This window comes from Syngnathus scovelli, chromosome 9 (genome assembly GCF_024217435.2).
Source record: "Syngnathus scovelli strain Florida chromosome 9, RoL_Ssco_1.2, whole genome shotgun sequence".
Taxonomy (NCBI): domain Eukaryota; kingdom Metazoa; phylum Chordata; class Actinopteri; order Syngnathiformes; family Syngnathidae; genus Syngnathus; species Syngnathus scovelli.
This window is the reverse complement of record NC_090855.1, coordinates 6,622,121-6,636,258: the sequence shown is the minus strand read 5'-3', so window position 1 is coordinate 6,636,258 and position 14,138 is coordinate 6,622,121. Positions and strand designations below refer to the sequence as shown.

Sequence of the window (14,138 nt, the reverse complement as noted above, 5' to 3'; positions counted from 1 at the left end):
AGCAAACCGAACAACAAAACAAAAACATTTCCACCCACACAAATAAGCAGATAATATGTTCAGATTTTGAGTCATCAACACAAACACACACGTTCACTAAAGGTTGAAAGGTTGAAGGCAACTTCATGTTGCGGTATAATTTTCCCACAAACTTGAATTGCTTATTGACTTCCACACTCAAGTTGTATGCATGAAAAAAGAGATTGCAGACCTCCGCAGTGGCTAAACATTTGGCAGAGATTATCAGCTCCCAACTATGGACTTTTTTTTAAAAATTTTTTTAGGTTTAATACTAATACATATTATTTGTCTTTTGCCCACATGTTGCAGGTATCAAAGACAGTCGCCTTTACTCTTGCCCAATCTACAAAAAGCCAGTTAGGACAGACATGAACTACATTGCAGCAGTCGACCTCAAGACCACACTTGCTCCAGAACATTGGATTCTTCGAGGCGTGGCGCTCCTCTGTGATGTCAAATGATCACTGAGCTTTAATATGCATCAGAATGGAGCACCTTAAAGAGTCACCCTGAAATCCATGCAAACAGGTACTGAATATACGATACCATTATTAAACATCCTGGTTATTTTCGTTCAAATAAATACACCATGACTGAAATACATGGAAATTTAATGACATTTGTGTTTTGCTTTAAAAAAAAAAAAAAAGTAACAATAGAATCATTAACACATCCAAATATTTTGGAGCAATATTTTCTTTTCTTACAAAACTACCGTACCACACCACTTATCTATAGCTACCCTGTACACAGATACAAGCAGAAACCTGTAGATTCCGTTTAAATTGACTCTTGTAATTTTCTTTCAGAATGTGTCACTTTAACCTCCTTTAAAATTATGAGTGTTGTGCAAATAGCCAATTTTGATAAGTTGATGTGAAAACATGGCCCTACATGGATAATAGACCGAATTCATTCATTCATAGACATTCATTGTTCCATGCTTCTAAAAAGGTTGATGCAGTTATATTCATGTCACGTGTCTCTGTCTGAAAATGTAGTCATGCAGTATTCCTCTGTAATGTTTTGCAGTCTTCATTTGAATAAAAGACAATTCAAGAACATCCTGGCCTGCATCGTTCAATTAAAACTCGAGTCAATCATGCCATTGTCTTTGGTCACGCTGAGCTCAAATTATTTCCCATGCAGAACAAAAGTCTTTCTTCTTGTTCGCCTTATACTCCAGCATTGCACATCAGCTATAATCCAACTTGTCATGTGCAAAGCGATTGGAATACAGAGTGATTTTTTTGACTGATAACCAGCAGTCATGGGCTCTCTGAAGCCTGCCAGAATTTAGTAAAAGTATACCGTATTTTCCGGACTATAAGTCGCTCCGGAGTATAAGTCGCACCAGCCATAAAATGCCCCAAAATGTGAAAAAAACATATATAAGTCGCTCCGGAGTATAAGTCGCATTTTGGGGGGCAATTTATTCGACAAAATCCCACACCAAAAACAGTCATGAACGAGCAACAACAGGCTAAACAATAGCAACAACAGGCTAAACGATAGGTATGCTAACGTGACAAATACAAACAAAGAGCTGAGAACGAGCCTGATGTAACATATAGAGTGATTAAGGACAACTATTACATGAATAACATGTTTATAAAACCATCGGTGTCACTCCAATTCATTAAATAGCAACAACAGGCTAAACGATAGGTATGCTAACGTGACAAACACAAACAAAGAGCTGAGAACGGGCCAAATAATAATAAATAATAATAATAAATATAAGAGGAGCAAAAATAGAGCAAGTGTACATACAGCAGACAGTGGACTTGGATATGGTGCTTTAAAGTGTTAATTGCTTTATTTGATGTTTTCTCTATTTTTTATGTTTTGAATATGTTCAAGATAAAGATATAAAAGCATGTGAAGTGATCAACTATACTAAAAATAACATGGGAAGTGGTCAACTATACTTGTAAGTAAGTGATGTCTTAATGCTCAAGTAAAAATTTGTGAAATAAAACATATATAAGTCGCTCCTGAGTATAAGTCGCCCCCCCACCCAAACTATGAAAAAAAGCGCGACTTATAGTCCGGAAATTACGGTACTTTTGGATTGTTTTTGGAGCTGGACTTGCTTGGCTGGCTTGATTCCTGCCACTTTACCTTGCTAATCCAACAATCAAATGATTATTCATGGTTTTATCTCCTGTACATGCTACACTTACAAAAGTGACAAATGTATACATACTACAGCTGCAGCAGGACAAAAACATTTTTGGGTCTTTTTTTTCCCCTATACGTACATTTTTTTTCCACGGCTACTAAAAAAAAAGTCTCCAATCTGATATCAGTGTTAGCTCTGAAGCCTAAATAATTCAACTCATGTCTCATGGCATCATATTCCCTTGAGACAGGGAGCGGGTCATTTCTGTGTGAACAAAGTAGGTTTTGAGCTCTCCTTTGCCCTTCACGTTAATGATGCCTCTACAGGAGCACATGTAGCCCAGAGTCAGAAGGATGCGGCTTGTCTCCTCTGTCACCTGCAGATGAGGGGGAAAAAAAATCCACTCAAAGTGTTTCCCTCTTCTTATCAGCGCAAACAAATGAGCCATGCTCTTTATCAACTTTACTCTATATACATGCACGCAAGCACACACGCGCACAGCATATAAACTATGACTCAACCCTTCTTAATATTAATTGCAAATATATCACAAATACTGTATGCACATAGGTACTGCAGTTCCACTGCGTAGGTGGAAAACAATTAGAATTTATCAGTGGTCAGGCAGGGAGCAAATAAAAAGAGTGGACAATGTCAAATGGGATGTGATGTTCTTGCTTGATGCATCTGTTCTGTCATTTAAAATGTCAATAGAAACAAATGAAATAGTGGTGCTTTAGAGGAAACAAAGAATTGAGCCAATACACTACTGGAGAAGCACTTCATCTGATGTGTCCTTGAGAGCAGCACAGATAGTTTTTTTCTCTTTTCAATCCATTTTATACAATTAGTCCCCCCCCACTACCACTTTCTTCCCCCCCGGAGTAGACTATTATTACTGCCCATATTCAGTTTGTCAAAAAGGCACAGTGATTATTGCTAAAATACTTTTGCCTAGAGTTTTGGCTTCTAAAAAGATAACAGCATTTGGGATTTCATTACTGCGTTTGGCGTGGATTCTTCCCGTGCTCATGACTTGGGTGAAGCCTCACCATACTGCATACTTAAAGTTAACACGTGCTAAGGAGTATGCAAAGGGTAAAGAGATGAGGGAGAGGACGTGCTCAGCATTTTTGTTCACATTCTGAAGAACCATTAAGTTCAGAGCCGTAACTAACAAAGATTCAGAAGATTGGATTAGATCCATTTTTTTCCAAATACTTGAACCTCTTTCTTGTGGAACACTTGATGTGGACCAGACTCTATCCCTTACAGCCCCCACATAAATTAAATTGATACCCTCTAAGCAATCATTGGGGCAGTCAACATGCAAATCAGTAAAACAGCAGTGATTGGTCATGATGCCATTGCCTGGGTGAACATGCTGCAGATGGATTACACTCCAACACACATTACTCACATGCCAGCACAAGACCAAACAGCTTGTTTTAATGGGCATACAATGATCAGTAAGAAAATTAAAAAGGTGTATGTTAGTGTTGGCTGACTTAAAGTCAAATGAAGTGTAAAGATTAAGACATTCAATGGAAAGCAAGCTTCAGTTTAAGTGCCCCATGTATCGTTTTTGGTATCAAGGAAACTTGCTTACCTGTATTTTTCCCAGTATCCCCGTGCTGTCCATTCGACTGGCGACATTTACCGTGTTCCCCCAGATATCATACTGTGGTTTTTGGGCACCAATGACTCCAGCAATTACTGGACCATGGTTGATACCTGCGGCAGAACACACGGTCAATATCACAGTCATGTTTCAGTCTGTTTTAAAAGCTGAAAGGACTTGAACAAGCATTATTTTAAAACCAAAATGCTGACATTGCCATGTTATATGTTATGGTGCTGCGGTTGTTTTATTACCCACTGCATATGTTAAATAAACCATGCCCTGGCCACACAAAACTCAATTTGCATTTTTTTACTGCCTTTCTTGTTTTTGTTTGTCTTTGTAGTTTGCACACAGCACTTGGTTTCCATCTTCCTCTTCGTCTGCCTTTTCATCGTCATTTTCTTTCTTTGACAGCATTTCAGTGCTATACACAGGCTTGGCATATAAACAACATTTTGATTTGTTTTATGTGATTTCCTGTAGGGAGGCTTTTGCCTTTGCACAGACAAGTTTTGGACAACTGAATATAAAAATGAATTCCCGTTAGAGCAGAGCTTAAGTGGAGGTCAAATGGAGCCAGGTCCTTTATCCACAACAATAAATAGGTCCGCCAAAGCATTTTGAACAGCACTGCACAGTGAGTGGACTTCACATCGGTCTGAGTTAATTTCTGGAGTGGAAGTTGATCACCGACACACGGTGGTATTCATTATCCTGTTAAACCATAGGTGGGTATTTCCAGCACCCTCTCTGTAAGTCTGTCTGGAAACAGCAGGGATGTACTGTCACACACATGCGCACTGCTGAGTTAATGGAGCATCACATGCTGAGCTCTTTGGACAGGTTGAAGGTATTGAACTCTTGCTCTGACACCATGCAGCGAATTGGGACCTTCTTGTCTCCATTTCCTCTTCTTTTCCCTCAGTATACACACAGTAGCTAATAGCATGCAATATTTTTTTTTCTCTGGTTGTTCCAAGATGGCGAAAATGCAGCTCCTATATAACAAGTAGTATGTGTTTCTAAACGGAAGCGTCATAGTTTAAGAATGCTTGCTCCATCTCTAAACATATGGTAAATCTAAAGGGCAGGGGGAAAAAAACATTCCGTCTAAAAATAAATGATTAACTTCGTCGCCATGCGTATTTTCTAACGTACCAACTCTGAGTTTGAAGTCATTGAAAGAGTGTCTGTTGATAACATCCAGCTTCCCCACTAAAGCAAATGCAAACTCCACCATGGTCCCAATGTGCATGTACTGTCTGTCATGTTCCTGTAAACAAAGAACACAACATACAACACTATTGTTTCTAAACAGAATATCAAAATAGATGAAGTTATAATTTTAAAGCACGTGTATTTATCTTAACCTGTGATGGGTACTCTGGTCCAGGTGAGGCATTGAGACCTGTGGCAGCCATGTATGTGCTTCCAATAGTTTTAATCTTTTCCACACCACTGAATTTAGGCTTTGACAATAGCTGGATACAAAAATTCAGAGAACACAGAACATATTTAATATGGAAATATAAATCAAAAAATAACATTCATGTACATGTAAATATAATCCCTGTAATACTAGAGAATGTATCCAGTCCAGCATTTTGAAGATAAACATGTTTCTTGTCATACATTGATAGATGGAACTATTAAAAATACCGTTCACCCTCTATCAGATAAACCAGGCAAAAGTGAAAACAGCTATTATTCATTTACCTCGTCAAAATCGGCAATGATCTCATTGAGAAGCCGGAGACACTCTAATCCTTCTTTGTTGACATCAGATTCCGTGTAAAACTCTTTAAAGTCTGGAATTGAGGCGAACATGACGCAAACCAGATCATATGACTGATGGTACAGATCCTGCCAGATAGAAAGCACAAGTTAAAACTGATAGAGCCAAGACTTCCAGTTTGAGTGAAGTACTAGACAGATTTTGACATCGCTTGAGACGCTTTTAGCCTTGACATTCAATACTTCATGATAAGAGGAGAGGTGAAATTACGGAGACTATTCTGATTATTTACACCAGAATTGTCAATTTGGTAATTTTAGACTCAGTTTAAGACTGTTGTGATATTGTGAGTACTGTTGATTTTTAGTTTCACTAACCTCTAGCAATTTGAGAACAACAGTTGTGCTTTATAAATAATTATTTCATGATCAACTGTGTCCAGAAGCAACATACCTAGAAAACAGAAGCTAGGCGAGCGATCTGATCTGGCATTTTTGATATGGTGGTGTTATATATGCTGATATTTTAATTTTTTTAAATATTTATTATTCAATATTCACTTTTTCAGTCTTGACAGTTTTTTTTTTTCGTGCAGACCTGGGAAAGTAAAGTCTTTCTTAACACCCTTCACTCTAAAGGGATAATCTGTCAACCTAAAGTTTAACAGCCATCAAATATCTGGACCTTTGCTTACTTTAGTTGTAAGTAAAATGTAAATGAACATTATTCATCTAACCTCATTCTTCCAGTTTCTTGCCAGAAAGTGCTCAGCAACATGTGCAGGAAGGACGTTCTCCAGCAAGACACGGTTGAGGTTTTCCATCGTTTCAATCTCCTCACATTCCTTTTTGAACTTGTTCTTCCACAGAAAGTCTAACCTACAGTAATATTCATTCTGTTACAAGAGGACACAGAGGTGAAGAGACTGGAGGTACACTTATAAACATTGTTAGAAACAATGAAAAAGTTACAGAACTGAAAAAGTGCATCAATAAATTATTGCAGTCTCTAAAGTCAAACAATTCACATTTGAATAAAATTGGATTCCGCAAAAACATGAATCAACCACGCCATCATCTTTGTGAATGCTTATACCAGCAGCATTTGATGCACTTTGCTTTAATTCACCTTTCTCTCCTACCGTACAAACTATTTGATGATGACTCACCTGCCGAGCAAGCACAAGTAGAGTGATGAAAAAAATAAAGAGGGAGATAGAGCCCATAGTCTTCAGGTCTTTGAGGACTCCTGGTCTTGAAGCGCAGAGAAAAAGAAAAACACGTGTTTAGAGAAAGCAAGATGGCAAGAGAGAAATTAAGATTGACAAATCGAAGTAAGCGTGGCAAGGGATTGAAGGTGGTGTCAATTAAATGACAGCAACAATATGCATTTTTTTAATCTAAACTTGTCTGCTGTGATGGTGTTTTCCCCAAGACAAATATCAACAAATACAGTATTCAGAGATTCAGGACTTGTAATTCATTGGGAGCTCTAATTACTGTCACATGGAAACCTGTTAGAGACAGACTTGGTTCATAAATCAAAAGTGTTTGAATGGTAATTCAGTTGGAAGGTAAGGCACTGTATAATTATAGACATCTACATTTTTCAATTAAAAAGATTATTTAATGGAAGTTTCAAACGTGCATAAGAAATCAAGCAAGTGCAATCAATTTTGCAAGCACATTTTGCATATTAAAGAACTTTCAGCCTTAACAAGAGCTGAGTTCTGCAGACAACTGCCTAGTTCATTATCATATTAGTTTTTGGCACATAAACAGAGTGGATGGAGGGGGCTTTCGAAAAAAGACTGAAGAAGTTTGTGTCTGTGGTACAGAGAACAAAAACCACAAGACACTTTGTCTCAACTTTGCCTGTTAAGTTGGATACATTACTTGTTTAGTCTCAGCTTTACTTGAATTTCATCTTAATTGGTTGATTAAGAGAACTGAACCCAATGACACCACCTTTTTTGGAATTAGGGTTTACCCCTTTGGATTTACAAATTGTATTTGAGTAACGCTGTACATATAGACATGCACATCTGACATTCCTTCATAAATTCTTTTTGTGCACACTTCTAGCAGTTTCTTACAGATCTTGAATAAAAATGTTTTTGTCCTTACACACACATACCTGTCTATGCTTTCAGATTTGTACAGGAATCTGCTGTATTCATCCAAAAGGGAAGCGTGTGTTTGAAGAATTATGACGTTGTAAACCACCACGGCTGTCAGCATGGTTATCATTTTCAACTCATAGTTTATCCTCAGGAACACAGAGCAAGAGATCAGGCCCAGAATACAGCTGTAAATTAAATACTACACAGAAAGACAAGAAGGGAATCATTTTAAGACATATTCAAAATAAATGTGGCATAAAAACAATGAACATCTAATCTAACGTTTCTCTTACGGGAAGGTAGAAGTTGTTTTTGCCTATAAAAGCAGCTGGTTGTCCTTCAGCGTAAACCTGTGTTTCATTGGACGAACTGTTGACAGCAACTGGAGGCAACGCATTGTTTTCCAGAAAGAACTAGAAAAATAAGCAAACAAGGGACAACATCATCATTCGCTTGACAAGAACACTTTCTTTCAACTATTCTTACTTTTTCTGTTGCAACACTCCAGACCAGTCTTGGTCTTGAGACTCATTTTGAATGTTTTGAAAATCTTTCTGAAACGTTTTGGCCTTGTCTCAGTCTTTAACAAGCCGGACTTGAGATTTACCTGAGAGACCAGCCTGGCCCTCTATTCTTCTCCATTCACGTGATAAGGAGAAGCCCTTGGTATAGCCACAAACACTTTTGATTCACATGTTACTAACCCCCGCCACCCTTGTAATGACAGCAACCTTTGCGATGTTGTGACTGAGGGACCCCATGGCACGCAAGCGAAAGCAAAAGGTCCAGGGTGCAAAACAGAGAGGTGAACTGCTGTTCATAGTCACCAAAAGTCTGCAAGTTATCACTGCTTATTTGGATGAGATATAGGCTGGAACAACTAGCAAAAAACAAAACAAAATTGGCTGCACAAGCAAACAAAACCAAGTTAATTCATTCAACTGCCCTGAGCGGTTGACCCATGACAGGCACAAAACAAGATTACAATCTCCCAGACACCATTTGTGGAAAGGTCTAATTCTCTGTGCTAATAATCTGCTTTATCATGCTTTTGCAACCTCAGGCTAGTGTTGCAATTTTATCTACGACCATCCAAATTGCTCTATTTTGATCTCATAACAGAAAAAAAATTCTAAATAAATTGACAAGAAAATTACAACATAAAAGCATTACATATGAAAAGAGGATTAACAGCCTTTAAAAAAGAATGATTGCAGAGATAGACATACCAACCGAGACATCAATATTTCTGCAGTAAACAAAAGCTTTTCAGATTTATCAGTGACTTCTAATATGCACAGTTTGCTTCTCTGTTATTCACTGTACTCTATCATAACTGATCAACAGTAAAGTTTTAAGACACAGGCTTGCCTCACATGTAAGAAATTAATTTGAATGATGCCCTATTTACATACTTGATCCAATGTACGTACGTACGTATGTATGTGCTACGTCAGAGTAAGACTGAGTTAGGGGCCAAGGATACCATGCCATGATTTTCCCAATTAATAAGAAGGAAGTCTAACTCATTGGTTCCAGGTCTGCGACAAAAGCATTGGTGTGATCAGACCATTTCTCAATTTTTTTTAGAGCTAATTTTTTTTGCAATGTGCCATCTGTCACAATTCTTCAAGTTCATGGTCTTATTTTTGTGTGCGTGCCTACAGGTTGACCCCGAACTCTAACCCTCACTGAAAGAGCAAGTTATTAATCTATTGTTATGGGGATATTCTGAATATAGTCAATTTAGTTGCATTTGGCCTCACCAAAAGGTCCTTGTCACAAGTCACATTACACCATGTAATGAATTGTGCTGTGTGTGACCTATGAACACTACAGCTAATTTGGGTTGTGTGAGCTGCAAGCTTGTCATACTGTACATCATTTTGAAACCTAATTATTTCCCATTCCATCACAACAGCATATCTCCACACGAGAGCTTACCATGTTGAATACTGCCATAGTGAGTATGAGAGCTGTCGTTGTCACGGTGAGCGTGATTCGGGGCCATGGCTTGTTAGCAATAATGACGGAGGACCTTAGCAGCCACATCAATGAAGTGGGGGTGCTTTTGTTGCAGTGCTGCAGGAATACATATGGAAATATGCATATAACACAAGACAAAATATAATGATACACATAATGCACATAAGTCTGAGTGAACAACCTAGTAAAACAGCAAGCATATTTAAACATGTATAATATATGATGTATTGCTCTTGGGATTATTATTGATCGAAATAATTAATTCAGTCATGCAGTTCAGTTTAAAATTCATCTTGAAACTCTTTGAGGTTACAAACAGTCCAGATTAATTTGTTCAATATTCATTCTCTCCGTTTAATTAAATTGAGATTATTTAATTTGTTTTCTTTAAATGATTTACTTTTTAATTCATGTGATACTATGAAACAGGAAAGCAGTATTCATGATAGGAAAGCAGCATTCATTTTCTCTATTTTTAGAACTGTTTCAAGGGTTTCAGAGTAACACAATGTCACTTACTGCCCAAGTCACTCACACGATCATCTCACAGCTAACATCTGAGCGCTACTTTAACTGAGGAGACATTTCAAAAGCTGACAGTTCTACAGTTTATATGAATAAGATTGGTCTATGGACCATCTTTTTCTAAGCATTGTTATCAAACTACACAACCTACAAATTGCCTTGACGGGGATCATATTGTGCAAAAAATAAAATTGTGTTCTTCAAGGCTGAACATGAAATTCACTGGTACTGCATTTAAAAATAATAATAATAATAATTTCAAAATGTACTTTTAATATCACACACAAAATAAACAAAGATCCGCAAGGTATTTGTCCTCGTAAGACACATAGTGTGGTCAAGCAGACAATTAAGTCTAAATGACTCCAATTATAGAATAAACAAGGAAAAGACTGATATTGGCCCTGTTCAAAGATTCGATTTACATAGAATGACGTGTCACTCACCACAAAGTGTCCAATGAAACATATGAAGACAATCAAGGAAAGGAAAAAGAATGCCATCCCAAAAGATATCCCCAAGACTGCTGTCCTGAGAAGATAACAGGTAAATTAGGATCATTTCTCATCCAAAACTACTTTCATGCTTACTATAACAAAATACACGTACTTTGGTAAGACGAGTATCTGTACAATGAAAATGCATGAAAAGATAAGACAGGCGCAGGTGACGTAGTATTTGAAGGCTGGCAGGATTGTTGTTCTGTACTGAAAGAAGAAAAAGGAAGCGTTTTAATACAAGAACCATGAAAACTCATGCGTACGTTTCCCACACAAAAGGACGATTAGAAAAACATTCTGTCATTGGAAGATATGTTCTACTTCTTACCTCCTTTTCCAGGGATTTATTGTGAAAGAACAATGATATTCTTTGAATGTCCTCAGATTTGAGCCACTGCCTAGAAGCACACAGGCAGGTCAATTGGGACATAAAACAAAAATCAGGAATATTAAAATAAATTATGTATTTATACAATCAGCCTTACTTTTGTGAATTTATTCCATCAAAGGTCCTGATCATCCTCTCATTAAGTTCCTCCTCAAATCGCTTCTTCTGAGACTTTGTCCTTTTAACAAGTGCGAAAAGAGAGCCAACATTTTAATTTCAAGCAAGATTAGTCATGTGTGCCTTCAGCAGAAGTCAAGAGTTATTAAAAATCCTTGTCCTCTGTCACTGTACTGTCAAGGGACGAAGATAATCCAGTGAAACAAGAACGCAGCTTGCCTTTCAGATCTCCTCTGGAAATGATACTGTCCCATTGGCACGTCCTAGATGGAAAATGGAATTGAAGTGTCGACGAGATGTACACATGACTTCAAATGGCAACAAATGAATAGTAAAAAGCGAAAGTTACTCACAGCTGTGTTGATCTTGCCGTTCTCGTTGGTCATGCTGTCTCTGTGGTGCAGATTGGCGAAAGGCTTGGCTGCCCCCCAAGATTCCAGGTAGCGGGTCATCCTAACAGAGGCTCTCATCTTGGCTCCGTCCAGAGTGTGTCTGGGCCTGTAGTGATGTTGCGGGCTGCGACGCTCCACCTGAACAAAGAGTGATGTCATGGAGCTTTTCTGCAGTGTATCAGATCTTTAAAAAATATCTAACATGTTTTCAATACCTTTGGGTTAATAACCAAATATGTGACGACTCCATGCTCCTTGAGATAAGGGTCTCTCTCCTGCCCATCCCCATCTTCTACTTTATAGGATGAATTTAGGTGCTCTAGTGTCACTGATGTGATGTGGACTCGCCTGGAATTACCAAATGACCCAGTTATTTGGGAATGCTAATGAATTTTGTTATGCTTTCCTGTGAACACTGATGCAAATGATCAAGAATGAGTTCAAGTAGAACATCAAAATCTGTATCTTCCGGCCGTCAAACAAATTGTTTTAACAAAGAATGTGTGAGGAATTAGGCATTTAGACACAGAAAGTGTTTGAACGGCCATCACTGAAGACATCATGTGAAACCTAAGCAAATCTAGACTAGCATTTTTCCAAGGCTTTATTTTTAATGATGTATACCAGTGATAGCACAGAGAAAACATTTAAAGGCCACCATGGACCCTGAAATGAAACTTGACATAGGAAAGTTGTACATTTGTTGGTATAACGTACTGTTAGTATTTCCATTTTACAAAGGTACACCGAGAACCTTGTTTTTGTATAAAATGTAGTCTAACTGTGCGCATTGAGCATATCGGCATGCGCAAAGTACCTGTATAAGGAATAAGAATCTCCATTTGCCGATGATGCAAAGTTGGCCGTTGTGAAGCGGGCACTTAGAGACCTTCAACCCCAAATCGTGCATCTTGTGAGTGACTCAAATACTCACCCTGGCACACCTCCTGCCTCCATGTGGTTGGCCAGCGTGACATCATGTGACCAGACATCATACTGCCATTTCTGAAGTCCGATGACCCCACACAGAACGTTCCCTGAATGCACGCCAACACGCATATTGATGTCAACCCCTGTGGCATCACGCACTTTCCTGTCATGCATCAAAACCACACTTATAACTGTGGAGGAGGGAGCAAAATCAACATCCAACTGTCCATTGTGTTGAAATGTACAGAAAATAAGCAATGGAGAGGCAGTATAAGATTTAGTACACAACCTAGTTTTTGCACAGTATGTACGTAAATATAATTATGACTGATTATCTCCGGATCGTGGGAGGGATCTTTTCATTAAGAACATGACTTGTAATGAGGCAAGTGTTAAGCTGTTATCAATCATTAATGTTTGACAAAGCTACTGAATTAACTGCTCATGAATTATGGGAGTACTGAGCATTTTTGACTTCAAACCGATTCAGCATGAAAAATCTCTGCACCTTAAACTGTATTGATAATTGTTCAGATTTCTGATCTCATGCATCGACAAGAGTATAAGGATTAAATTGTTTTTGCACTTTTTCTAAATACATCCTTATAAAAATGTTTGATATTATTGTATGAGACTGTTTTTTCTCAAGTAATTGTTGAGATACAGTAAGAGTGTGGAGTTGTACAAAAGTCACAGTAGAGAGACCTTTGACTTACTTGATTGCCTCACACATGTCCAGACCCATTTTAACACAGTTCTTGGCGTGGTTTGGTAGAGACTCTGGTAGGCCAGATACACAATAGTAACAGTCACCAAGGATTTTTATCCGCATACATTCATTTTCCTGTGTACAAAAAATGAAACACAAAGTAAGAAAATCTCAGTACTGAGCCTTGCGAACTTACCTATAACTATGGCTGTATAATAATGGAGTATTACAGGGAGTAGAAGAATTTGCTATTTTTGCTGTTACTATAAACATCTCAATAAGAAGGCATTCCCCTTTGTGCACAAAACTGCATAGGAATTAGTATACTGTATATTGCATCATTTATCTATAGGTTTGGGGTGAATTTCTAGTTACACAAACCTTGTCAGGGTATGTTACTCAGTGATAGTGAGAGTTAAATTATGAATTATTTACCTTGGCAATTTGGTCAAATTTGCCAAACAATTCATTGAGCATGTGTACCAGCTCGCCGGGTGAGCAGTCACTTGCAAGGCGTGTGAATCCAACTATATCAGCATACAATATGCTACAAAAAAGGAACATATAATATAATATAATATAATATAATATAATATAATATAATATAATATAATATAATAAATTATACATGCCTGACATTGGTGTGTCTCTGAACATATAGGTTGTGAAAATTGTTTGTGTTCTCTATCTGATCAAAATTTGGTCCTTTTAGTCTCTGGATAATCTCTGCTTTCATCACACGGGCAATATGTGCAGGTAGTAGCGACAACAGCAGACGCTCCTGATGATATGACAAAAAATATATATGGTGAGTCAAACTCTGATAATGAGTAGATAAAATATCCTGATCAACACAATGCCACATATAAAGATAGATTTAAATACAAATTTCATACATATTGCCCTTAGCTTATCCACATTTAAATCAATATAATAACTCATTCATGAAAGAAATTATGGAAAT

General features: G+C 37.7%; 2 protein-coding genes across 3 annotated transcripts in view; one reads left to right on the top strand and one right to left on the bottom strand.

Annotated features, from left to right (window-relative positions):
- dnah5 (dynein, axonemal, heavy chain 5) overlaps positions 1–1,085 on the top strand; it is a 58,441-nt gene extending 57,356 nt beyond the window's left edge. Inside the window, exon 88 of the mRNA XM_049729278.2 lies at positions 331–1,085. Coding sequence (XP_049585235.1) covers positions 331–482 — 152 coding nt within the window. The 3' untranslated portion in view covers positions 483–1,085. The remainder of the gene's footprint in view (positions 1–330) is intronic.
- The window catches only part of adcy2a (adenylate cyclase 2a), a 76,603-nt gene that overhangs the window by 50,467 nt on the left and 11,998 nt on the right, over positions 1–14,138 (bottom strand). The window contains exons 5-25 of one of the 2 annotated variants that reach the window (XM_049729281.2): positions 13,807–13,955; positions 13,610–13,721; positions 13,182–13,309; positions 12,470–12,628; positions 11,751–11,883; positions 11,497–11,673; positions 11,363–11,406; positions 11,124–11,204; positions 10,967–11,036; positions 10,748–10,845; positions 10,585–10,669; positions 9,572–9,709; positions 7,921–8,040; positions 7,642–7,826; positions 6,674–6,758; positions 6,242–6,400; positions 5,487–5,633; positions 5,141–5,251; positions 4,929–5,043; positions 3,756–3,880; positions 2,091–2,522 (exon numbers count right to left, since the gene is read on the bottom strand). In XM_049729281.2, coding sequence (XP_049585238.1) covers positions 2,370–2,522; positions 3,756–3,880; positions 4,929–5,043; positions 5,141–5,251; positions 5,487–5,633; positions 6,242–6,400; positions 6,674–6,758; positions 7,642–7,826; positions 7,921–8,040; positions 9,572–9,709; positions 10,585–10,669; positions 10,748–10,845; positions 10,967–11,036; positions 11,124–11,204; positions 11,363–11,406; positions 11,497–11,673; positions 11,751–11,883; positions 12,470–12,628; positions 13,182–13,309; positions 13,610–13,721; positions 13,807–13,955 — 2,574 coding nt within the window. In that variant the 3' untranslated portion in view covers positions 2,091–2,369. Of the gene's footprint in view, positions 1–2,090; positions 2,523–3,755; positions 3,881–4,928; positions 5,044–5,140; positions 5,252–5,486; positions 5,634–6,241; positions 6,401–6,673; positions 6,759–7,641; positions 7,827–7,920; positions 8,041–9,571; positions 9,710–10,584; positions 10,670–10,747; positions 10,846–10,966; positions 11,037–11,123; positions 11,205–11,362; positions 11,407–11,496; positions 11,674–11,750; positions 11,884–12,469; positions 12,629–13,181; positions 13,310–13,609; positions 13,722–13,806; positions 13,956–14,138 lie in introns of those variants that run through there. The other variant, XM_068651772.1, reaches the window with a different exon arrangement.